General features: G+C 64.9%; 2 protein-coding genes across 8 annotated transcripts; both read left to right on the top strand.

Moving 5' to 3' along the window:
- Positions 1 to 1,520: 1,520 nt before the first annotated feature.
- On the top strand, positions 1,521 to 11,818 carry NTRK1 (neurotrophic receptor tyrosine kinase 1). 2 transcript variants are annotated; one of them, XM_049805118.1, is made up of 17 exons: positions 1,521 to 1,750; positions 3,701 to 3,775; positions 3,929 to 4,000; positions 4,521 to 4,589; positions 4,924 to 5,078; positions 5,226 to 5,374; positions 5,542 to 5,668; positions 5,748 to 6,077; positions 6,310 to 6,327; positions 6,501 to 6,559; positions 6,811 to 6,913; positions 7,293 to 7,439; positions 7,547 to 7,677; positions 7,755 to 7,927; positions 9,420 to 9,660; positions 10,091 to 10,249; positions 10,358 to 11,818. In XM_049805118.1, the coding sequence occupies exons 1-17, from the start codon at positions 1,563 to 1,565 to the stop codon at positions 10,541 to 10,543; spliced, it is 2,382 nt and encodes a 793-aa protein (XP_049661075.1). In that variant the 5' UTR covers positions 1,521 to 1,562; the 3' UTR covers positions 10,544 to 11,818. The 2 variants fall into 2 exon arrangements, with proteins under 2 accessions (XP_049661075.1, XP_049661076.1); XM_049805119.1 differs by lacking the exon at positions 6,310 to 6,327.
- Positions 11,819 to 12,361: 543 nt separating this feature from the next.
- Positions 12,362 to 24,417, top strand: PEAR1 (platelet endothelial aggregation receptor 1). 6 transcript variants are annotated; one of them, XM_049805109.1, is made up of 24 exons: positions 12,362 to 12,409; positions 14,525 to 14,621; positions 14,733 to 14,892; positions 16,629 to 16,721; positions 16,817 to 16,921; positions 17,089 to 17,189; positions 17,288 to 17,380; positions 17,822 to 18,068; positions 18,163 to 18,277; positions 18,353 to 18,489; positions 18,912 to 19,124; positions 19,422 to 19,596; positions 20,233 to 20,353; positions 20,431 to 20,594; positions 20,687 to 20,789; positions 20,869 to 21,015; positions 21,124 to 21,252; positions 21,813 to 21,941; positions 22,022 to 22,237; positions 22,314 to 22,429; positions 22,775 to 22,886; positions 23,027 to 23,086; positions 23,480 to 23,668; positions 24,150 to 24,417. In XM_049805109.1, exons 1-24 carry the CDS (start codon positions 12,392 to 12,394, stop codon positions 24,299 to 24,301), a joined length of 3,192 nt encoding a protein of 1,063 aa, XP_049661066.1. In that variant the 5' UTR covers positions 12,362 to 12,391; the 3' UTR covers positions 24,302 to 24,417. The 6 variants fall into 6 exon arrangements, with proteins under 6 accessions (XP_049661066.1, XP_049661061.1, XP_049661063.1 ...); XM_049805104.1 differs by lacking the exon at positions 12,362 to 12,409 and having other exon boundaries at positions 14,197 to 14,617; XM_049805106.1 differs by lacking the exon at positions 12,362 to 12,409 and having other exon boundaries at positions 14,197 to 14,617; positions 24,131 to 24,287.
- Positions 24,418 to 24,988: the final 571 nt, after the last annotated feature.

The raw sequence follows: 24,988 nt of genomic DNA, 5'->3' as shown, positions 1-24,988 counted from the left end.
GGCACGGGGGAGCCCTGCAGTGGGAGACACCTGGGCCACCCTCTCCCCGCCCCCCCCCCCCCCCCCAGTCCCCGGCACTGGGACCAGTGTCAGGGCTGTGCTAGTCTGCGGAAGGGGCTTCACTGTCTAATCTGTGGCTGTGAGATGAGTGTGAATAAAGGGGGACAAAGCTCGGTTGTGGCAGTGCCTGGTTTGTGGGGGTCACGGGGTGGGGGTAGCACACGGGGGTTTCCGCTCCTCCCCCCACTGGTCCCATCCGCTTCCTGCGTGACCCGGCTGCAGCTTTGCCCTGCGGTGCCCAAACCGGGGGCGTTTCTGGGGAAAAACGTCAAAGCACCGGAATTTGGGAGGACGTTGCGGGCGGCAGCCACTGGCCCGCTTTGCCGGGGGGGGGCTGCTGGGGGTGGCCAGTGGGGTCTCATGGGGGGGGGGGGGGGGGTCACCCCAGGAGGGAACCGTGGACCCATGGGTGCCACTGTGAGCCATGTGGGAGGAACACAGGCTGAGAATGTGCTAAACTCAGTGCACAGATGAGCCACCCCCGAGCTGCTTTGGGATGGGCTCAGGGACAGAGAGCAGCCAGGTGGGGCTGGGGATCCACGGGGGAAGGGCAGTGGGTGCACACCAGCCATGCCTTGCCTCCCCGGGGAGGAGGAGGAGGGGGTCCTGGTTGGGGGTGACAGCTGGGGACAGGGCCACTGTGCCACCAAACGTCCCCCCAGTCTCCAGCCTCTCTGCATCCCAACATAACGGGGTGCTGGAAGAGCCCGAGCCGGGGCAGCTCTGTCATGCTTTGAGATTTGGCCTGGTGAGGGGGGACAAGTTGGAGGGCTCTTGGTGACCCCGTGAACCCGGGGGTGCTGGTGTGATGTCCCGTCTCTTATGTGCGACCAGCTCCGGGCTGGAGCTGGGTCCTGGAGGGGAGGTTGTGCATGTGCATGTGTACATGAGCGTACACTGCGTGTGCTCTGGTGTGACTGGGGGTGCTGGGACGCTGCTTTGCGGGGTTGGGGGGTGGGTTTGGGGCTGGGGGGTGCAGGCGTAGGGTGCTGGCGAGCAGGCAGGGTGCAAAGGTCTAGGCAGGGTGCAGGCAGGGCGCAGGGGTCTAGGCAGGGTGCAGGTGTGTAGGTAGGGTGCAGGGGTCTAGGCAGCGTGCAGGCAGGGTTCAGGCAGGGTGCAAGGGTCTAGGCAGGGTGCAGACAGGCACCCTTACTCGTTGCCCGTGTGCGGGGGGACAGTCCCACCGTGGGGCTGGGGGCTCCGGGCAGGGTTGTGGCCAAGCCCCCCGTCCGGTCCCGTCCCGTCCCGTCCCGGGGGCTCCGGGGTCCCGAGTGCCGGTGAGTCACGGGGCCGGCGGGGGGGGGGACGGCCCTGCCCCTCCATCCCCGCCCGTGGGCCGGGGGGGGTCTCCGGGGCGGGGGCGGTGCCGGGGCGGGGGGAGCCACCGGCCCCTCCCGGGAGGCCGGTCCCTACGTTGCTTTTTAAGCCCCGCAACGGCCCCGTGTTCGGGCTGCCGGGCAAGTGCGAAGGAGGGCGGCCCCGGCCCCGGCCCCGGCCCCGCGATGCCGCCGCTGCCCGCCTGGCTCCGTCTGGCCGAGCTGCTGCTGCTGCTGCCCCTGCCCGCCCCGGGAGCTGCCGGTCCCTGTCCCCGGCCCTGCCGTTGCCCCCGGGCCGGTACCCTGCTGTGCCGGGAGTCCGGCACCGTGGGGAGCGTGGCCCGGCTGCTGGGAACCGGCAGCTTCACCGACGTGTGAGTGGGGTTGGGGATGAGGGATGCGGGGCTGGGGCTGGGGAAGGGGTATCTGGGGGGTGATGGAGCTCGGGGACCAGGTGGAAGGGCTGGGTGTGCTGGGGTGGAAGGTGATGGGGCTGGGTGTGATGGAGGTGGGGGGACAGGGTGATGGAGCCGAGAGTGATGGAGCTCGGGGACCGGGCAGGGGGGCTGGGGGTGATGGAGGCAGCAATGATGGGGCTGAGGGATGCGGTGATGGGGTGGGAGGCGGTGGGGCCGAGGGACAGGGCAATGGGGCTGTAGGTGATGGGGCTGGGATTGATGGAGCCGGAGGTGATGGAGCTCAGGGACAGAGGTGATGGGGCTGGGTGATGATGATGATGGGGGTGATGGGGCTGGGGGATGGTGATGATGGGGTTGGGGCGATGATGGAGGTGATGGGGTTGGGGGACAGGGTGATGGGGCTGGGGGATGGCAATGATGGGGGCGCTGGGGCTGGGGATGACAGAGCTTGGGCTGGGGCAATGAGGCTGGGCTGGGGCAGGGATGGAGCAGGAACCGCTGCGGGGCTGAGACGGCGGTGGTGGGGCTGGATCTGCTGTAGGGCTGGGATTGCTGTGGGGAGTGGGGCTGCTTGAGTGGGAGGCATTGGGGGGCTGCAAAGATGGGGGGCCCTGCTGCATCCCCCCCCAGGGAGCAAGTGAGGGGCTTGGGGCAGCCCTTTGCCCCCTCCCACAGCGATGCCAGCGGGAGTGATGGGCTGAGGGTGCAGCCGGGTCCCCGGGCAGGGAGCAGCCATGCTGTGGTGGGCAGGACCGGGGTGCAGGGAGGGACCGAGCCCCTCGTCCCCACACCTGGTGGGGCTGTCACCCTGCCCCAGGACCTGTCGGTTGGGATGCTGAGGGGGGTCTAAAGGGTGGCACCTCAAATTTGCTGGTTTGGGGGATCTCCTCTCATCTCGGTCATCCCCTTGCTCCAGGACACTTGGTGGGGAGAGGAGGGCTGGGGTGGGCAGAGGCGAGGAGGGTTCTGGGGGGGGGTTACAGGGTACTGGGTAATACTGGGGTGCCCCGACTCCTGGGTCCTCCCCACCACCGCAGCCCTGGCTGTGCCGCATTGCCGGGGGCTGGCTGCGGCATGTCTCTGTGCCTCAGTTTCCCCCACGTGCCGGGGGAAGCTGCGCTGCGGGGCGCTGCCAGCTCTTTGTTCACTGGCTGGCGGGGTGGGGTGGGTGGCGGTGGGGATGGCAGTCCCCCGAGAGACCCCCGGCCATCCCATTGCCCCAGCTGCCCTCATCCCTCCCATCCCCACAGCCTTGACCATGGGGATGGTAGTAGGGACCCCCCCACACACAGATGAGGGTCAGTGGGATCAAAACCCCCTCAGTGTGGGTCTGAATCTCCAATTAACCCCTGACAATGTGGGGTTCGCAGGAGGAGCCCCTGGGGTGGGGCAGGTGGGAAACAACCGCACTCACTCCCAGAGGGGTCTTCCTTCACCCCCTGCCTTGGGAGAAGGCAGGGGGGGACAGTTGGTGCCCCCCATCACATCGCAGGACATTATGGGGTGCAAGGAAAGGTGGGGACCCATAGGGGAGTGGGGCTGAGACCTGGCAAACTCACTTTCTGGGGCAGCTCCATGGGGTCCGAGTGGCAGCTCAGCCCCGGCCCCGCATGGCACACACCCGCTGGAGACTCAGTGCCAGCAGGATTGCCTGCTGCCATCCCCAGCCCCTGCTTCCTAGCTCATCCCTGTCTGCCCGGAGGAAACTGAGGCACAGTGGGGTAGCTCAGCTCCATCCCTGCCCCTGTCCCCCCATCTGCAGGCTGCCACAGGGTAGTGCTGGCACAGCCTGGGGAGGGGGAGAGCCATGGCCCCCCCACTCCTCTCACCCCGCACTTTGCCGGCAGCCCCTGGCATGGGGGGGGGGGGGTCCCGGGGCTACTCCCCCCCTTGTTTGCCTTTCAGCGTCATCGAGAACCAGCAGACACTGACGACCTTGACCCGGGCTGACATGAGGATGCTGCGGGACCTCAGGAGCCTGTGAGCACCCCGGGGTGGGATCCCTGCACAGGGAAATGGGGGGGGCTGGGGGATCCCCAGAGCTTGATCTCACTGCAGGGAGGTGAAGTGGGGTGCTCCTAGGATGGGGATTCAGGATCCCCAGTGTGGGTGCTCAGCCCTTCCCTCCCCCAGCACCATCTCCAGGTCGGGGCTGCAGCACGTCTCTGCCGACGCCTTCCTGGACACCCCCAGGCTGAGCTATGTGTGAGTATCCCTCCCCCCAATTCCCTCCCCCAACCTCCCTCCCCCCTCCCAGTTTGGAGTCTCAGGCCCCCATCCCCACAGGCACTCGGCCCCACTGCAGGGTGGCTTGTCCCCACACCCGGGCAGGATCGATGGTGTCCCACTGTCCATTGGCATATCAGCTGGGCTGGGGGGGGCCGCGTGGGGCTCTGCCGCTGAGTGGGAAACCATCGATCGAGGGCAGGAGTACAGGCAGCTGCCTGCTCCCCTGGGAGCTCCATGCTGCCCTGATATGGGAGGGGACCCCAGAGAGCAGGGGGGGACACACCCTGTCTTGGGGTGTGTGAGGCCTCCCTGCTTGCAGGGAGGTGCCTAAAGGCTGGTGGCACCCTGGCAGACGTGGTTTTGCTTGGTCACGGTGTGACAGTGGTGACCCGGGTGCTGCCCTGTGCCCTGGCCAGACCTTCTGCAAGAGTGGGGTGATGCAGGACAGGGGTCTGCAGTGGGAAGGGGGGGCTGACGGCGGGGTCTCTCCCGGCAGGAATCTTTCCTCCAATGCACTGCAGAGCCTTTCCTGGAAGACCTTCCAGCATCTGCCCCTGCAACAGCTGTGAGTGATGGTGAAGCGGGGGGAGAAGGCGGGTGTGGAGTATCCCTTGCCGGGGAGATATCCCGGGGTGATGTGGAGGCAGGGATCGGGCTGCGGCCGCAGCGAGATGGCGACTCTGACAACCACGGGCATGGGGACAGGGACAGGGGTGGTACATGTGGCACGCTACCTGGCCCTGGGTGCATTTGGGAGCACCGGCAGCACTCGGTACAGGATCAGTGCCACCAGGGTTGGGGCAGCCAGCATCCAGCCTCATCTGACCTCGCTGGGGTTGTATACACCTAGGCCACTGCAGCTTGTTTGACCCCTTGTCCTCTTCCCTGTCTCATCTCAGCATCCTGGTGGGAAATCCCTTCAACTGCTCCTGCGGCCTCCGCTGGTTGCAACTCTGGCAGAATGGGAGCCGGGCCGAGCTGGGGAACCAGTCGCTGGGCTGCTGGGAGGGCAGCGTACTAGTCCCCCTGGGCAGCCAGCCCCTCCACGCCTGCGGTACGTGGCAGGGGACCCCACTGGATGCTGGCGTTGTCATCCCCCCCCCGCCCCATCCTGAGTCACTTGGCGGGGGAAAGCATGGGATGTGTGGTGGAAGGGTGGGGGGACACGATGTGGCCCTGCTCACCCCATTCTCTTCGGCAGAGCCCCCGACCGTCCGCATCGAACACCCCGAGTGGGTGCTGCGTCAAGGCGACAGCATCAACCTCACCTGCCACATCGCTGCCGAGTCACTGGCCACTGGGGAATGGGTGGTCCCAGAGGTGGGACCCGAGCTGCCCATCGTCACCAAGGTAAGCTGATCCTCACCGGGGCACAGCCGGGGACCTTCCCGGCAGCACCATCCCCGCTGTAGCAGCCTCTCACTGGTGGGGTGGGCATGGGGGGATGCAGGAGCTGGCACAGCTCGGGGGGGATGGCGGGGGGCTGTTTGCTCACCCTGTCCCGGTGCTCGCCACAGCTCTCAGACTGGGAAATTGTCCTGGAGATCAGCAATGTCTCCTCTAACCTCAACCACAAAGAACTGACTTGCCGGGCGGAGAATGTAGTGGGGCCAGCGGAGGACAGCGTGATGCTGAATGTCACCTGTGAGCAGCCTGGAGGGGGCCGGCATGGGGTCTGGGTGAGGGGACTGACTCAGGAACCCACCCAGCTCTGTTTCCCCAGTCCCCCCCGTGATCCTGCTCCTGCATGAAGCCATCCCCCAACACTTCTGGTGCATCCCCTTCTCGGTGGATGGTAATCCGGTCCCCAGCATCCGCTGGCTCTTCAATGGCACGGCCCTGGCCGAGGGACCCTACATCCACACCCGCATCGTGGAGTACGAGCACAACTCCACCGTCCTCCACGGCTGCCTCCAGCTCAACCGTCCCACGCATGTCAACAACGGCAACTACACCCTCCTGGTCCGCAATCCCCTGGGCTTTGCCACCCGCAGCATCCAGGGACGTTTCATGGAAAACCCCTTCAGCTTCAGCCCTGAGGAGCCCATCCCTGGTAGGTGCCAGGCGGGGGGCTGCCCCAGGGTTCCTCCCGTACCCTGGACTCGGTGGATGAGATGTGCCACGTCTTTCCTTGCATTGGTGTGCAAAATGGGTTATATCTGGCTCTCCGAGCAAGCCCTGATGTGCCTCAGTTTCCGCCAGGATGGGAGCGGGCAAGGACAGGGCACTCTTGCTTGGAGAATAACGAGTGTTTCTCCTTTCTCTCCCCCTTTGGGCTGCACCAGTGTCTCTGTCTCCGCTGGGTGAGTGACCAGGCACACTGCACCCCACGGGGTCCCCGCTGCAGCGGGCATAACCCCCTGCCCCAGCCCCCCCTTCAAGCCATGCATCCCCCCCACCCACCTTGCCGGGACCAGCCCAGGGGATGGGGACCCCTCTGCCCCATGTTCACTCTGTGCCCTTCTCCCTACCCCAGGCACCAGGAACAGTTCTCTGGAGGGGCCCGTGGAAACAACGGACGAGCACACGTTCGGGGTGAGGGGATGCTCCGTGGTTTGGGCTGGGGGGACCAGGAGACCCACGGAAGGGTGGGTCAAATCCTTAGGTTGCAGCCAAACGAGAGCCAAGCGGGATTGAGGCATGTGATTGGGGATGAAGGGCAGAGTCCCGCTGCCTCAGTTTCCTCTGCAGCAGCTCCTGGGACTTGTGGCCATCACAGCCCCCCAAGGGCTGGGAGAAAGGACCTGGTGGGACCCCAACCTGACCCCCATTCCTGCCATCACCAGGTCTCGGTGGCTGTGGCGTTGGCCGTATTCGCCTGCCTCTTCCTCTCCATCATGCTCATCGTGCTCAACAAGTGCGGGCGCCGGTCCAAGTTCGGCATTAACCGTGAGTCCCCCCCACCTCGCCCGGCATTGCGGGGGATTCGAGCTGTGGCACAGGGACACCCTGGTTCCTGCATCCATGGGATGGCTGGGCTGTACTGGGTACCTGAGTTAGGACACGGCTGTGGGGTGATGGTCCCTGTGGGGTGGGGACCATGGGTGGTGGGTCCCCCCCCGCCCCCCAGCAGCACGGGCAGCAGCTGCTAATTCACTCCTGGAATGGATTCAGCCTCTAAATGGGTTTGATCGGGCTGCCTGGCCCCCGGGGGCCGGCTGAGGTGGGGGGGGGGGGGGGGGATGCTCGGCAGAGCCTGGCACTAGCTGCACCGGTTGAGGGGGGGCTGCGGGACACCCCCTGATGGCCTTGTCCTTGTCCCTGCAAGGCTCGGCGGTGCTGGCCCAAGAGGATGACCTGGCCATGTCCCTGCACTTCATGAACCTGGGCAGCAGCCCCCTTTCCTCGGCAGAGAGCAAGCTGGAGGGGCTGAAAAGCAACTTCATTGAGAACCCCCAGTATTTCTGCGATGCCTGTAAGGGCTGGGGTGGGCGACGACATGACCGCGGTTCCCCAGCATCTTCCCATGCACTCGTCCCTGTCCCGGGGTGGGGGGGCACTGACGGTTGGGGGTCCCCCCAGGCGTGCATCATGTGCAGCGGCGGGACATCGTGCTGAAGTGGGAGCTGGGTGAAGGTGCCTTTGGGAAGGTTTTCTTGGCCGAGTGCTACAACCTTCTCCCAGAGCAGGAGAAGATGCTGGTGGCCGTGAAGGTGAGGAGGGGGGTGACAATGCTGGTGGGGGGTTGGGGGGTGTTGGTCAATGCCGGGCTGATGCCGTGTGCCGGCAGGCGCTGAAGGAGGTGACGGAAAGCGCCCGCTTGGATTTCCAACGTGAAGCCGAGCTGCTGACAGTGCTGCAGCACGAACACATCGTCAAGTTTTACGGCGTCTGCACCGAAGGTGAACCCCTCATCATGGTCTTCGAGTACATGAAGCACGGCGACCTCAACCGCTTCCTCAGGTGGGTTCAGGGGCAGGGGGGGTCCCATCCCACCCCCTCCACTGCTGCTCCATCAGCGCAGCCAGCCTGCTCCCTGCTAATGCAGCCCTCCTTGCAATATTGATTAGATTAGCTGTCTGAGAGGCTTAAATAGAGAGAGATTGGCCATCAGCTGGAATAAGCAGAGACTTTTCGATTGCCCCCCCAGGTATTGCTGCTAGACGGGGGGGGGAGGGGGGGGGCTGCCAGAGGCATCGCTTTAGTGGCCGTGCGATGAGCTCTGAGACGTGGCTTTTATGATTATTGTTATGGGAGTTGGCATTAATGGTTCTGCCGAGCAGAACCCCCCCCAGCTCCCGGCCGCGGCCGCCCCAGCACAGTTGTCAACCGCGCTCAGCATCAAAGGCAGAGCGGCTGGAGGCGGCCGGAGCCACGCTGGCCCCTGGCCTGCCTCGCACGCCCTGCTTCACACGCGCCGTCACGCTTTCACACCCGGCCTGTGCGGGCTTGCAGCCCCTGACACGCAGCCTTCCCCGGCGTGACGGTCCATGCGTGTGCATGCATGCATTCACACACGTACACACCCTTCTCTGGCAGTTGTGCACACCTTTTCCCTGTGCATGCACACCCTTCCCCGGCATGCATGCATACGGGTGCACGTTTTTCCCCTGTGCATGCACACACATGTGCACATATGCATATGTGCTTCCCCTCTGTGCATGCACATGTGCGCACCCTTCCCTTGCATGCGTACATACAAGTGCACACATGCCAGGGAAGGATGCACAAATGCATGTGCATGCCCTTGCCCTGGGTGCCTGCACACACGCGCACACCCTTCTCTGGCATGTGTGCACACAAGTGCACACCTTTTCCATGTGCATGCCTTCCCCCTGTGCATGCACACACATGTGCACCCCATTCTCCAGCATGCATGCGCACAGATGCGTGCCCACCCCTGTTATCTGCGCACATATGTGCACACCCTTCCCCTGTGTGCACGCACACATGTGTACGCCCCTCCCTGGCATGCATGCACATATGTGTGTGCCCTTCCCCTGTGTGCATGCACACACATGTATACATCCTTCCCTGGCAAATGTGCGCATGTATGCGCGTGCAATTCCCCTGTGTGTATGCACACACGTGCATACCCTCCCCTGGCACACACGCATACCTGCTCACCCCTTTCCCCTGTGCATGCGTGCAGATGTGCACACCCTTCCCTGGCATGCACGCACACAAGTGCATGCCTTTCCCTTGTGCATGCACACACACGCACACCCTTCCCTGGCACATGTGCATGCTCTTCCCCTATGTGCCTGCACACACACATGCACATGTGCGTGCACCCACCCTTCCCCTGTGTGCATGCACATGTGCACCTCCTCCCTGGCATGCGTGTGCGCAGCCCTTCCCCTGCTTTTGCACTCCCTCTCCCACACACATACCTGCCCACCCACCCCTGTATGCGTCTTGTCCCCCGCTCTGAGCAGCCCCTCTGCCCTGGCAGGTCTCACGGCCCCGACGCCAAGATCCTGGACCAGGGGCAGGGGCAGCCCTGCGGGCAGCTGACGCTGAGCCACATGCTGCAGATCGCCACGCAGATCGCTTCGGGCATGGTCTATCTCGCCTCCCTCCACTTTGTCCACCGTGACCTGGCCACCCGTAACTGCCTGGTGGGCCACGACCTGGTGGTGAAGATCGGGGATTTTGGCATGTCCCGGGACATCTACAGCACTGACTATTACCGGGTGAGTGGGCTGGCGAGCTGCCCCCTCCCTGCCCACACGCTCTGCGACAGGCTGGGAGGGGCAGGCACACTCAATTTTCCCTCTTAGCTGCTCCCAACCCACCTCCATCCATATTTAATCATAGACCGGTTTGGGTTGGAAGGCTCCTTTAAAGGTCACCTAGTCCGACACCGCCCCCCGCCCTGAGTGGGGACATCTCCCACTCAATCGGGTTGCTCAGAGTCCCGTCCAGCCGAACCTCGAATGTCTCCAGCGATGGGGCATCGACCACCTCTCTGGGCACCCTGGCCTGGTGTCTCACCACCTCCAGTGTAAAACATTTCTTCCTGACATCTGGCCTGAGGCATGCTTAATGAGCAGGGCTAGGGCTGGGGAGGGGCAAATGGTGGTGGGGTGTGTCCCTGCCCCGCTGACGCCCCGCTGTGGGCAGGTGGGGGGCAGGACCATGCTGCCCATCCGCTGGATGCCCCCCGAGAGCATCCTCTACCGTAAATTCACCACTGAGAGTGATATCTGGAGCTTCGGTGTGGTGCTCTGGGAGATCTTCACCTACGGGAAGCAGCCCTGGTACCAGCTCTCCAACACCGAGGTGAGCGAGGGAGGGGGATGAGGATGGCAGCAGACCCCCCTGGGGGTACCCGGTGAGGGGGGTGTGTGTTGGGGTGGGGTACTCCATCTCCATCCCTGGTTCCCGCAGGCCATTGAGTGCATCACGCAGGGAAGGGAGCTGGAACGTCCTCGCACGTGTCCCTCCGAGGTGTACGCCATCATGCAGAGCTGCTGGCAGCGGGAGCCCCAGCAACGCCGGCCCATCAAGGAGATCCACAGCCGCCTTCAGGCCCTCGTCAAGACCCCCCCTGTCTATCTGGACATACTAGGCTGAGTGGGGACCCCCACCCACCCTCCGCTCCTTGCTGTTCCCTCTGCCCTCCCCGCTGCCTGGGGCTGTGGCTCTCCCCCAACCCAACGGAGCCCCTTGGACTGATGCCTTGATGGGGGGAGAGGGCTGAAACCTTATTTATAGTGTAAAATGCCAGCCCAGCACCATGGGGGGGCTGTAGGGCTGAGCTGGGGGACCCCCAAGGCTGTGCCCACCCGGGGTTGTGGTCATGCTCCCAGGTTCCTTGGCATTTCCCTGGCGTGCTGGGGGGGAGGCGCTTGGCTGATATAGGGTTTGCTCTGGGGAGGGATGGGCAAGGCTGAAAGCCCCTCCAGCACTGGGTTTATGCCGGTGTGGGAGCCGGGGGGGCTCAGCTCTCTGGGGGGATGCGGGCAGCCTGTGGCTTGGCTGCTCCTTTGTCCCCCATCCCGGTTCCTGGCTGGTGGGGACACCCCACGCTCGCCCGCTCTGCAGCAAAACTGGTCGATAATAAAACTGTTCATCTCTCCCCTGCGCTGGGACCCACCTGCTCTGAGGTGTTTGCCAGACATGGCGTGGGATAGAGGACTTTTGGGGAGAAAAAGGGGCTTTTTGGAGCTGGGAGGTTCCGGCTGGGGAGCTGGAGGGGATGTACTGCCCCAGGAATTCCAGGATGCAGGGATGATGTGTACCCAGGATCCTGGGATGCAGGGATGATGTGTGCCCAGGATTGCAGGATGTTGTGTGCCTGGGATGCAGGACCGATGTCCCTGTCCCCAGACCAGAGAAGGATTATTTTTTCTATGCCACGGGGACCACCTTGGGCATCCCTCCAGGGATGCTCACGCTATACCCTAGCCTGGGCACCTGGGTCCCCTCACCAAGGGGTCTGGAGTGGGATGGGACTTCACAGCACAAAGCCAACCCCCCGCCCAAAAAGGACGAAACCCTCCCTTCCCCACACCCCATCATTGGAGCCAGGGGGTTATCGCATGCCCTGTAGCATCCACTTCATCATCCTTTCCCTGGGCTCTTGGGCCGCCTTGGTAATGGTTGAGACCTGGATCTGACTGTAATGGAGCTGAATTGATTTCATCTGGCTAATTAGGCAGTGCAGGCAGGGCCCTGGCAGCTCCTTTGTTACCCACTGCGACCTGAGATAAGCAAGAGGAAAGTGGTGTCACAGGGGAAACTGAGGCACGGTGCAAGGTGGGAGCAGCTGGTGGGGGGTTCCGTGGCAGTTGCCGAGGGTCTTGGGGCTGGCACGGCGCACAGCTGTGCCAGGTGGCCAGGCCTGGATGTGGCATGATGAGAGCTGGAGGAAACTGGAGCTGTCCCCAGCGTCCTGTGGCTCCCAGCCTGTAATCCATCCACAAACCCTGCAGCAGGGCTGGATCCAGCCCCCAGCCTGGGGCTCCGGTCCCTCCATCTGGCCCCAAATCTTTGCTGAGGGTCCAGCCCCAGGGACATGGGGAGCCAGCGTGGGCAGGATCCAGTCCCGCTCGAGTGCAGCCCGGCTGGCAGAGCCCCCCACCTTGGGGTCTCTCTAATTGCTGCCTGTGCTGATTTATGGCCTTTTTCCCTCTTATCTAATTTGAGGAAGGAACAAGATTACAACCTTGAGCTTTTCCAGCCCCGTGCCGCAGATTGCCGCAGACCAACGCCCCAGAAGGGACCATGCATGGTGGTGACCCCCCCCCCCCCGCCCAAGCAAGGTGGGCTTCCCCACTGCCGTGCCTCAGTTTCCCCCTTAGGCCGGTCAGGGAAGGGTTAAGCCGCAGCCCCTCTCCCTGAAGGGTTCAACCCTGATTGATTTTGTTCCCCCCCTCCTGCTGCAGTTTCTCCATTTCACCCGCTCCAGGGGGAGCGGTAATGGACTCTGGCAATGAGGTAATTAACGGCTCTGCTCCCTGGCAAAGCTACCCGCCCCAGCGGCACCACGGCCTGGCCCCACTAACGGGGGTTAATGAAGGTTGGGGGGTCCTGGGCCCAATTCTACCTCTTGCAGCCAACACAACTGCAAAGAGTCACTGGTGGGCCACGGCCGCATCCTGCACAGGGGGTCCCGCCCCAGCCCAACTGCCCTCCTGCTCCCCGATGCTGCCACCTCGGATGCTGGTGGGGCTGGGTTTGCTCCCTGGGGGGTCCCACTCCCCCAGAAGCCCCTGTGGGGACCCCTGGGTCCCTCCTAAGGAGTCCAGCCATGTGTTTTGGGGTTCCCCCTCCCTCCCAAGGATGGGGGATGGTTTTTGGGGATGCAGCTGTGTCCCAGCACTGTGGGTCCTGGGGGCGCTGAGCACTGGCTGGACCTTGCGCAGCCCCCAGCTGCCCCTAAGTGCACTTGGGTGTCCCCGTCCCCTCTGGCACCGGGGGTCTCAGGGGAGCTGCAAAGGCATCTCGGTCCTAAGGCACAACTGAAGTGCTGCTGAATTGTCCCTGAGCAATATTTCCCCACTGCCCTGGGGACACCCTGGGGACACCTTATTTAAGAGCATAAGGGGGAGGCGGCAGGGGGGAGGCACTTCCACACCAGGTTCCTGGCTCTGGATATCCCCAGCTTGTCCCAGTTCTGATGTCCCCAGCCCAGGACCCCTCTGCATCCACAACCCCCACCGCCTTGGTGCCCATCCCTGCTCTGGGAAGTGCTATTTCGGGGTGGCCACAGCAGACCCCCAGCTGCGGCTGGGCTTGATCCTAATGGAACCCCGGGGCTGGTAAGGGGGAGGGGGGGCAGCTGAGCCACCCTGGGACATGAAAATCTTTATGAGTGATTAGAGCTATTACTGTAACGAGGAAAGGCAATTAACGGCGCCTTGACATCAGTTGAGGCCAGCTAATGTACGTGTGCTTGCTGGGAGCAGGGGGTGGCTGGGCATGGGGAGGTGGGGGACACATGTGGTGCTGAGCTGCCTGGCCGGGGGTCCCAGGATGGGGGTGAGACGTGGTGGGGGATCCTGGGATGTAGGTGGGATGTATGGTCAGGAGCCCCGTATATAGGTTAGTAGGTGTGATATATGGCCAGGATCCCAGGGATGTAGGAGTGATATATGGCCAGGATCCTGGGATACCGGGCTGGTGCAAGGCCAGGGATTCCAGGATATGGGGGTGATGTGTTTCCAGGGGTCCCAGGATGCAGGGGAAACACATGGCCAGGGATCCCGCCATGTAGGGATGGGGTCTCTGGGATGCAGGGGTGATAACATGCCTGTGATCCTGGGATGCAGACATGATGTGTTTCTGGGATTCTGGGATGTGGGGATGTGTGCCTGGGGTGCTGAGAGGCAGGGACAATCTGTGCCCAGGATGCAGGGACAACGTGTGCCTGGGATCCTGGGACGCAGGGATGATATGTGCCCAGGATGTTTGGATGCAGGAAAGATGCGTGCCTGGGATGTGGGAATGATGTGTACCTGGGATGTCAGGATGTGGGGACAATGTACGCCCAGGATGCTGGGATGCATGTATGATGTGTGCCCAGGATGCAGGGAAGATCTGTGCCTGGGATGCCAGGACGATGTGGACCTGGGATGGCGGGATGCAGCAACAACATGTATGCTCGGGGTGCAGGGACGATGTGTGCCCGGGTTGCAGGGATCCTGGGACGATGTGTGCCCGGGCTGCAGGGATCCTGGGACGATGTGTGCCCGGGATACTGGGCACCAGCCCCGGGCTCTGCTCTGCGCTGCCACCAGATGCTGCTGTTAAGCCGAAGGAAACCCCCGTCCCCGCTGCCCCTGACAGCACGAGAGCAGCAGCCGCTCCGCCGGGGGTCCCGTCTGCCCACCCCCACCCCCCCCGACCCTGCGGGACACCCCAGATCAAGGCCTGCACCCATGGGTGCCAGCCCTGGGTGGGGACCTCTGGGGAGAAGCCGGGGGTGGGTACAGAGCTCCCCACTCTCGTCAGTGCCACGGTCTCCATCCGCTCCTGCGCAGAGTCCTGCTCTCACCAGCCGTGGGGTGGGCAGAGCTAGCCCCACTGCCGAGGGTTCACTGGTCCCCACAGAGACCTCAGGAGACGGGGACGCCATCCAGCACCAGGACCCGGCCAAGGGGGCGCGCTGGGATGCCCTCACAGACCCCCACCCCACCCAGCGCCGTGAGTGAGCGGCCCCGGTGATGTTGTTGTTCCAAAACACGCTGGTTTCTGTCCAGAAAAGAAAAAAAAAAAGAAAAAACCCTAAGGTTTTTTTATTTTTTTCCCTTTTCCGTAGTCATCTCCGCGTCCAAACTTCCTGAGAGTGGCTCTGGCCCTCCCTCCACTTCCGACGGCTGCGCTGTGCCGTCCCGGCCGGCTGAGGCAACGGGCCAGGCCAGCCCCGCGTGGGGGGCCATCGGACCCCAACCCTGCCTGTCACCACGGCCCCCGGCCAGGTGAGTGCCACCATCCCCAGCCTGGGGCACTTGGGTCCTGGGGGTGGGTTTGGGGGGATTTGCACTGTGCCCTGCCAGGGTGCTGCTGGAGGTAATGGTCCTGAGTACCATGGCGGGGGCTTGGGGACATCGCAGGTCCCCATGGCTGAGGCAAAGGGACAGTGGCGGGGGGGAACGGTGGGGGTGGGGCAGCGGATGGGGTGTGAGATGGTGCTGCGACACCCCGTGGTGACCCCGTTGCTGACCCTAACCCTGACCCTAACCCCAACCCAAACCCTAACCTTCACCCTCGCCCCCCTCAACCTCACCCAGCCCCATCCCTGTGGGTTTGCAGTCCCCGGAGGAAACATGTCAGCCCTTGGAGGAAGCACAGGGGCAAAGATAGTGGCTCCGGGGGGGCCCCAGCACAGTGTCCCCCCTGGGGATGGGCCAGGGCTGGTCTCCTGCTCCCCAGTCCTCACGCCAGCCACCCCCCCCTTCCCATCACTGGTGGGCCATGGTCCCCATCCTACTCAGGGGGTGCTTGGGGCACCTGTGGGTTGTGGAGCGCTGGCTCTTGTGGGGTCTCTTGCCACTATGGCAACTTTGGGGGGGCTCTTTCCCACTGCTGGGCCCCCCAATGAGGAGCAGATGGGGCCTGCCGGTGTGTTTTGATGAATCCTTGCTTTTCCTGCCAGCATCTCCCAGCGGTTCCTGTTGTTGCAGCCGTGCTGGGACACCCCGACCCCCTCCCTACATTGCTAGAGCAGGGGATGGGGCCAGATGGGGAGGGCTGGGAGGGTGTTCCCCAGTTCTGCTCCCTAGGAGGGTCCAGGGGAGGGAATTTTGCCTGTGGATGAGCAATTAATTCCTCACCGCCAGGAGCTGATGGGAAATGGGGGGAAACTTTCCCACTAAACAGTTTTTCCACACAAAACTGGCTGCTCTGGGACAAAGCGGGGTCGCTCCCTCCCTCCACCCCCTTATTTGGCCCCAAACCACAGCACAGCCCTGGTGAGGGGTAGGACGGACTTGGGGGGCTGCCGGGACAGCACTTTTGGGGTGTCCCAGGGCTGGAGTGGCATGGAAGTGGCCATAAATCCAGCTGTGCCGACCAGGAAACCTCTGTTTCCTCCCCCGGCACGCGTGTGTTTAGCCATAAAACACGCGTCCCGGTAAACACAGCACCGCAGGCTCAGGGGGGCTTGCTGTCCCTCCCCTGCTGCTGGCCCCCAGGCTGGCGGTGATCCCAGAGCCGCCCCGGCAAAGCCGGACCCTCGCTGGGTTGAGCAAGAAGTCGATGGATCCAGGAAACGCAACGGGGAATAAACATGAAATGGGTTGAAACGGGGCCACGAGGCACCATGCCAGGGCTGGGAGCCGCTGTGCCGAACTCCTCCCCAGCACCCCGGGTACCCCCCTCCCCAGCAGCACCCCACACCGGGATGGGGTGCGGTGGGAGAAGTCGCGGTAATGCCAGGATGCAGCCCTGGGGTGTCTCGGGATGCGGAGATAGGGCTGCGTGGGGCCACCCAGGCTGCTGAGCGGCTGTGCCTCAGTTTCCCCTTGGCACAGGCTGGTGCTGGGGGAGCAGCGGGGGCCGGGGTTGGGGCTGTTCCTGTGCACAGAGGAATGCAAAGCCAGCTCCGAGGGGAGGCCGGATCCTGTGCTGAAGCCCGGGCCGGGGGTGGTGGGTGGGGAGCAGGAATGCAGCGAGGCAGAGGGAGAAGCTGTCTCCCTGCTGTCTCTCCGTGCAGGATGGTGCTGCGGGCCGTGGTGCTGGCGATGCACGCCTGTCTCCTGGTGGCCCTCCGCCCCAGTGACCCCAATGTCTGCAGCTACTGGGAGAGGTAGGAAGGAATGGGGGGACTGGGGGGGGGCAGGGGGGTGACGGCGGTGAGGCCTCCCAGGACCCACCATCACCCCACGTCCTCTCCTTCGGCAGCTTCACAGCAGCAGTGAAGGAGTCCTACACCAAACCCCACGTCGTGTCCTCCACCGAGCCCTGTCCCAGGGTGCTGGGCTCCCCCCTGCCCTGCCTGCAGCAGAGGTGGGAGCAGCCCCGGCCCCACCTTGGGGACTGCAGGGTATCCCCATGGCTATGGTGGGGGTGGGGGGTGGCTGGAGCGGGGCTGTCCCACTGCGGGGTGTCCCCATGGCTATGGGGGGGCTGGAGCAGGGCTGCTCCCATCCTAACAGTGCTGGTGTGGGGCGCAGGATAATGTACCGCACCGAGTACCGGCAGGCAGTCCGGACCGATTACCGGAGACGCTACCAGTGCTGCCTGGGCTACTACGAGAGCCGGGACACCTGCGTCCGTGAGTGGGGCAAGCAGGGCGAGCTGGGGTGGGGGGGGTCCCGGGGGCCATATCCTGGCTCCTCAAAGCCCGTCCGCCCCCCGGCTTTGTCCCCACAGCACGCTGCACCCAGGAGTGTGTCCATGGCCGGTGTGTGGCTCCCGACCTCTGCCAGTGCGAGCCGGGCTGGCGGGGCAGCAACTGCTCCAGCGGTGAGGGATGGGTGTCGGGGTGCTGGGTGGGTGGGGTGGGGGAGCACAGAGGTGGGGACCCCCAGCTGGGGGTGGCAGGGTGGGGCAGTGGCTTTCCCTGAAGAGCTGGGCGGCCTGGAGTGGGACACCCCGGTGGTTAATGGGGATGGGGAGGATGGAGATTGTGATGGGATGGAGATGGGATTGGGACAGGGATGGGATATGGATGAGATTGGGATGGGATGGATAATAGAATGGGGACAGGGAGTGGGATGGGGATGGAGACGGGATGGGATACACATGAGCTGGAGATGGGATGAGGATGGGATGGGCATGGGAATGGGATGGGTCTAGAGAATGGAATGGGGCTGGGGTGGGATGGGGATGGAGATAGGAGGAGTCTGGGATGAAGATGGATGATGGGGCTGGGATGGGGAGGTACCGGTGGTCTCTCCCATGCAGAGTGTGATGAGCAGTCATGGGGGCCGGGCTGTGGACACCGCTGCAACTGCCACCATGGGGCCCCCTGCGACCCTCTGAGCGGGGTCTGCTCCTGCCCCCCCGGCTTTGCCGACCCACTGTGCCACCAGCCGTGCCCACCCGGCACCTACGGCCAGGGCTGCCGCCTGTCCTGCCCCTGCCACCACCGGGCGCCCTGCAATGCCTCCACCGGCGCCTGCCTCTGCCCCCCGGGGCTGGCCGGCCCCCTGTGAGTAGGGGCTCCCCACTCTGCACCACCCCCCCCAACCCTGGCACCCACCCAGGTGGGGGTCCCGCTCACCCTTCACCCCCTCTCCCTGCAGCTGCGAGGTGCACTGCCCCGAGGGGACGCTCTGCAGCAACCCCTGCCCTTGCCAGAATGGGGGGATCTGCCACCCCGCCAGCACTGGCACTTGTGTCTGCCCCCACGGATGGATGGTAGGTGGGCTGCGACCCCCCCTCAACACGGTCCCTGCCTCAGTTTCCCCTGCTGACCCGGGTGCTCTTTTGCAGGGGGAGATCTGCTCTGTGCCGTGCCCCCCTGGGCGCTTCGGTCCTGGCTGTCAGGGCGAGTGTCGTTGCCACAACGGGGGTCACTGTGACCCCCAGGGGGGACAGTGCCAATGTGCCCCTGGCTTCACCGGAGAGCAGTGAGGGGGGGCGACTGGGCATGGGGGGGACAGGGGGTTGGGGGGCAGTGGGGATGTGACACATGGGGACAGGCCACTTTGGGATGGGGGTCCATGGTGCTGGGGGGCAGATGGGGACAGGAGCATAGGGGACAAGGGCACACTGGGCTGGAGGCAGATGGAGATGGGGGTGCACAGGGAGGGGGCACAGGGGTACAGCGGACGGCTGGGGGTACCCGGGGATGAGTCACGTGGGGACAGGGCCACCCAGCCCCACTGCTGCCAGTGCCAGGTCTCTGTACAGGCAGGGCCACCCCAGCTCCCCCAGCCTGGCATGCAATGAGCTGGACGGCCTCAGCTTGGGGCAGGTTGGGGGGAGTCCAGGAACCACCTCTGCTCCTGGTGGGGCCATATCACCCCCTTTTGCCCCCCCCTCCCCGCAGGTGCCGGGAGAGGTGCCCGGTGGGGCGGTATGGGCAGGATTGCCAGGAGACCTGCGACTGTGCCAATGGGGGCCAGTGCTTCCACGTGGACGGGGGCTGCCTGTGCGAAGCCGGCTTCCAGGGCAGCCGCTGCGAGGAGCGGCTGTGCCTACCTGGCCTCTATGGCCTCCACTGCCAGAGCCGCTGCCTCTGCCACCCCCAGCACAGCCAGAGGTAGGACCCCCCCCATCTCACCCTGGCTCCGCCCCAGCACCCTTGCCTCGCCCCTGCACCATCACCTCTCCCAGCACCCCCACCTTCCCCCCCAGCACCCTCGCCTCCCCCCAGCACCCTCACCTCCCCTCAGCACCCTCGCTGAGCAAGCTGGGATGCTGGCTGGGTGGCCAAGAAGAGGTTAAACCCCCCCTGGGGCAGGTGCTTTGTGCCCCCCTCCCATTTGCAAAGCTCCTTCCCAGCACACCCAGTGCCCCATACTGGGAGCACTGGGGTGCTGAGCGGGTACCCCCCCAGCTGCCACCCATTGCTTGGGGAGTGCGTCTGCCACCCTGGCTGGGCCGGGCTCTTCTGCAACGAAAGTTGCCCCGCCGGTTCCTTCGGGGCCGGCTGCCTGCAGACCTGCCTCTGCCTCCATGGGGGGACCTGTGACGGGACCACCGGCCGCTGCCACTGCCCCCCCGGCTACACGGTGTCGGGGGCACGGGGGGCTGGTGGTGCTGGGACAGCATGTGGAGTGGGGTGGGGGTCTGGGCGTCCCTAGGGGGGAGAGTGGGGGCCTGGGGGGGTTCCAGGGGGAAGGGTGGGGGTCTGGGTGGTCCTAGGGGGGAGAGTGGGGGTCTGGAGACATCCTGAGGGGGAGCAGGGGCGTCTGGGTGGTCCTGCGGGGGTTCTGGGTGGTTGTGGGGGTAGTGCGGGGGTCTGGGTGGTCCTGGGGGAGGGTGGGGGTCTGGATGGTTCTGAGGGGAAGCATGGGGCCTGGGCATCCCTGGGGGAAACACAGGGGGATGGGCATCCTTGGGGATGGGTTGGGGCTCTTGTTGTCTCTGGGGGCAGTTTTGGGGTCTGGGCATCCCTTGGTGTGGCAGGGAGGGGTATGGGCATGTGGGCATCCCTGGGGGGCAGCTTGGGGGGTCAAGGCAACCTTGGGGACAGCTTGGGGTTCCCATGGTGGGATGGGGTTTTTGGGGTCACCCACTCTCCCTCCAGCACCAGGATGCCAAGAGGAGAGATGGGGAGGGGACGGGGTGTCCCCAGACTCCTGGGTCCTTTCCCCAGCCCTGGGTGGGGGTCCCAGCTGTCCTGAAGTCTTCTCCCCCACCCCCAGGATGAGCACTGCTCCTCCTTGTGCCCCCCTGACACCTTTGGGACGAACTGCTCGGGGCGCTGCTCCTGCCAGCATGCCCTCGCCTGCTCCCCCCTCGACGGCTCCTGCCTCTGCAAGGAAGGTGGGTGCACACCAGGGTGGGGGGCTGTCTCCCCATCCCCATCCCCATGCCCACCCTGCTGTCCCCTCATTCCGCAGGCTGGCACGGACCTGACTGCTCCATGCCATGTCCCGCCGGCACTTGGGGTCCCAGATGCAACCGGAGCTGTGAGTGTGGCCACGGGGCTGCCTGTGACCCCCAAAGCGGGACCTGCAGCTGCCCCCCAGGCTGGCACGGCCCTCGCTGCCTGCAGCCCTGCCCGGTGAGTCCTGCTGGCTGTGCTGGTGCTGCCTGCGCTGGGGTTTGGTGCCACCATCCCCGGCACTGACCCCCTGACCTGGACCGGTACCCCAGAATGGGACATTCGGGGCGAGCTGCGGGCAACGGTGTGATTGCACCCATGCCGACGGCTGCGATCCAGTGACCGGAGAGTGCCGCTGCCTGCCCGGCTGGACAGGTAAGGGGCGGGGACCAGGGAGTCAGGGGACCCCGCTGTGCCTTCAGCCCTTGACCTTCATGCCTCATCCTCCTCACAGGGCCGCAGTGCAAGCAGGGTTGTCTGCACGGCTTCTGGGGCCGAGGCTGCCTCATGACCTGCTCCTGCCACAACGGGGCCACCTGCTCACCCCAGGATGGATCCTGCACCTGCGCTCCAGGGTACCGTGGCCCAACCTGCCAGCGCTGTGAGTGCCCTCCCCCCTCCAAAAAATTGTGGGTTGCTCCCAACCTACCCCCTCCCCACCGCCCCTCGACCCCTGGGCCTGAGACAGGGTGCACTCATCTCACCCCAGCTTGCCCACCCGGCCGCTACGGCAAGCGCTGCTCCCTGAGCTGCTCCTGCGCCAATGGTTCTTCCTGCCACCCCACCAACGGGTCCTGCCTCTGCGCCCCGGGCTGGCATGGCCCCCGCTGCTCCCAACGTGAGTGGGGGTCTGGGAGGGGTCTGGGAGGGGGGAGGAAGTGGGGTGCAGGGCTGACCCCATCCCTTGTTTCCCGCCCCCCACCCCCAGCCTGCGCCCCCAGTTCCTGGGGGGATGCTTGTGCCCAGCCCTGCCTGTGCCACCATGGGTGGTCGTGCCACCCCGCTGAGGGGACATGCCACTGCCCGGCCGGCTGGACACTCTGTGGCGAAGGTAGAATACATCACGGACACCCCCTGCCGTGGGTCTGCACCCCCTGGATCCAGCCTAGGGGTTCAGGGGGGGAAAGAGCGAGAACTGCCCAAGGCCATATGGGTTACCCCTATCCAGGTCTGTCCTGGGCAGTATGGAGATATATGGGCCCACTATGGAGCTATATGGTACCAGTATGGAGCTATATGGTCCGGGGGACTAGGGGTCTGTATGGTCCCAGTATGGAGCTATAGGGTCTCAGCGTGGAGGCATATGGTCCCGGGCAGTATGGAGCTCTGTGGTCCCTGTACAGAGCCATACAGTGCTGGGCAGTATGGCTCTGAATCCCCCACTCCCTGTGTCCCCAGCCTGCCCTCTCGGGACCTTCGGGCTCCAGTGCAACCAGCTCTGCCACTGCCCCCCCAACATTACCTGCCACCCCACCAGCGGGATGTGCTCCTGCGCCCCGGGCAGGATCGGGTCCCGCTGCGAGGCTGGTGAGTGGGCACAAAATGGGGGGTCCCTGCCAGGGTCCCTGCCTCACCCTAAGGACTGTTCCCCCCCACCCACCCCATAGGGACCCCCGAGCAGCCCTACACCATCGTGCCAGCCCCCCCGACAGGCTACAGCTCCTTGGGGGTGGTGCTCAGCCTGGTAGCCCTGGTGGCATTACTGGTGGCTGTGGTAGCTGTGGCCCTCTGTTACCGTCACCGGCAGAAGGGGAAAGAGAGCCGGCACCTGGCCGTGGCCTACACGGCAGGACAGATGGACACCTCTGACTACGTGGTGCCAGGTGAGCCCAGTGGTGGCGGGGATGCGGCCCCAGCCCCGGTGACGCCACTGCACCATGCTGACGCCTGTTCCCCCAGATGTTCCACCGAGCCACCATGCGCACTACTACTCCAACCCCAGCTACCACACACTGTCCCAGTGCACGCTGCCAGCCCCTGGCCCCGGCGTCCAGGACAGGGCCAGCTCCCTCAAGGTATGGCACAGCATGGCATGGCACAATGCGGCACCCAGCAGTGTGGCATGGTGCCACATGGTGCAGCATGGCACTGCACAGTGCACCATGGTGCCAGCACAGTCTTGCACACCATTGTGTTGCATGGTGCACCATGGTTTTGCACAGTATGCTATGATGTTGCATGGTGTGGCACGGTGTTGCACAGTGCATCATGATGGTGCAGCACAGTGTTGCACAGTGCACTGCGGTGTTGTGTGGTCTACTGTGGTGCAGCATGATGTTGCACAGTGTACCACGGCATGGCATGGCACCGCACCGCTGCCAGGAGCCTTGTGGCCAACCCATCCCCTGTTTGGGCTCCAGGTGCCCAGCACCCAGCTCTTCCCCAGCGTGGAGAGACCCTACGGCCCCGAAGGCAATGCCACACTGCCCCCAGACTGGAAGCACCTCGGCGCACCGGCCCTGGGCCCCAGGGGTAAGGGGGGTTGTGGGGGGCTGCAGGTCCCAGGGAGCTGGTGGGGATCTTGGCTGGAGCAGGGTCCCCTCCCTGCTCAAGATCCACCAGGAAGGTGCTGGCGTGAGTTGGGTGGTGACCCCAAACTTGTCCCCTTACAGGGGGGCAGCTGGACCGGAGCTACAGCTACAGCTGCAGCCTGGGGAAGTACAACAGCAAAGGTACAGGGTGGGATGGGGAGGGATGGGGAAGGGACCAGGATGGGGAAGGGAAGGGATGGAGATAGGGATGGGGTCAGGAAAGGACAGGAGTGGGATGGGGAAGGGCTGGGGAAGGGACAGGGGTGGGATGGGGAAAGGATGAGGATGAGATGGGGATGAGAATAGGGATGGGCAAGAGACAGGGATGGGATGGGGATGGGACAGGGCTGGAATGGGGTCGGGGTGGGTATGAGAGAGCAATAAGATGGGGATGGAATGGGGTGGGGTGGGGAATGGATGGGGCTGGGGTATGGAACAGATGGGGCTGGGACTTGCCTGGGACACAGCCAGACACAGCTGCTCCCTCTCCCCTGTGCTCCCTGCCATGGGGAGCCCCCCCCCCTTCTCCCCCAGACCACTCCCCAGACGGCCTGGGGACCAGCACCAGCTCCCTGGCCAGCGAGAACCCCTACGCCACCATCAAGGAGCTGCCCCCTGCCACCGCCAAGGCCCCCGAGGGCAGCTACATGGAGATGAAATCCCCTGTCCGACGGGAGATGTCCTATGCCGAGATCGGGCTCCTTGAGGAGCCGTCCCAGGAGGGTACGGCTGGGGGCGTCCCCTGGGTCTGGTGAGCCCAGCCAGGGGGGACATGGCCCCAGTGATGGGGGCTGCATGGCCTGGGGGGGACACAGTGCTGGTGACGAGGGCTGCATGGCTCAGGGGAGGTCATGGCCCCACTGATGGGGGCTGCATGGATCAGGGCGGGACATGGTGCTGGCAACCGGTGCTGCATGGCTCTGGGGGGAACAGGGCCCCAGTGACAGGGCTGCATGGCTCTGGGGGGGTCATGGAGCTGGTGATGGGGGCTGCATGGCTCTGGGGGAAACAGGGCCCTAGTGACAGGGCTGCATGGCTCAGGGGGGGTCACAGCACTGGTGACGGGGGCTGCATGGCTCGGGGGGAACATGACCTCAGTGACAGGGGCTGCATGGCTCGGGGGGGGGGGGGGGGCAGTCCTGGTGCTGGTGACAGGCTGCATGGCCTAGGTGGGACTCCTTGCAGCCTCGTCTTGTCCCTGCAGAGAGTTGCCCCGGGGGGGCTGAAGGTGTGACCCCTGCAGACCCCTCCAGCCATTACGACTCCCCCAAGAACAGCCACATCCCCAGCCACTATGACGTGCCGCCCGCCCGCCATTACCCGCCATCCCCCCTGCTGCGCAGGAAGGACCGCTGAGGGACTGTGGGGATCCCTCCACACCCCACCCCGGGGGGTCCGGGGTACCCCAGGACTGTCCCTGTCCCCGAGCCCAAGGGGGGGATGCAGGCTGTGAATAAAGGGGTTGTCGGTGTGGTGTGAGCCGGGGCTGCCTGCAGCCGCGTCCCTGGGGTCTGCATGGGGTGGGGGGAGGGGGATGGGCCTCCATGGCACCGGGGGGGGAGGAAGGGATGGCCGGCTGGGGTGGGGGGCCTGGGGGGGGGGGCCAGTAATGGGAAAAGAAATGGACCAGTAAAGGCCCAGTGGTGGTCCAACGGTGGCCCCAGGAAAGGGAGGCCCAGCGCTGGGTCCGGTCAGGACTCAGTCACGGCCCAGTGCAGGGTCAGGGCTCAGTCACGGCCCAGTGCTCCCAGTGTCGCTGCCCAGTGCCGCTGCCCACTGCCCTCAGTGTCGCTGCCCAGTGCCCGGCCTCTCCCACCAGGGGCAGCCGAGGTGGCGGCCCCGCCCCTTTTCGCGCCGCCCCCGCCCCTTTCCGTACCGGTCCTGCCTCTTCCTTGCCACCCCGCCCCTTCCAGGCTAACCCCGCCCTTTCCCCGCCAGCCCCACCCACCTAGACCCTGCTCCGCCCTTTCCCGGCCGGCCCCGCCCCGCGCAGGCGCCGCAGCGCCCCGACGCCCCGCCCCTCGCGGCGCGGCTGATGCGTTG

The sequence above is a fragment of the Accipiter gentilis genome, chromosome 7 (assembly GCF_929443795.1).
Source record: "Accipiter gentilis chromosome 7, bAccGen1.1, whole genome shotgun sequence".
In the NCBI taxonomy this organism is placed as follows: Eukaryota; Metazoa; Chordata; class Aves; order Accipitriformes; family Accipitridae; genus Astur; species Astur gentilis.
The sequence above is the reverse complement of the archived record's forward strand: the minus strand, read 5'-3'. Positions and strand labels throughout refer to the sequence as shown.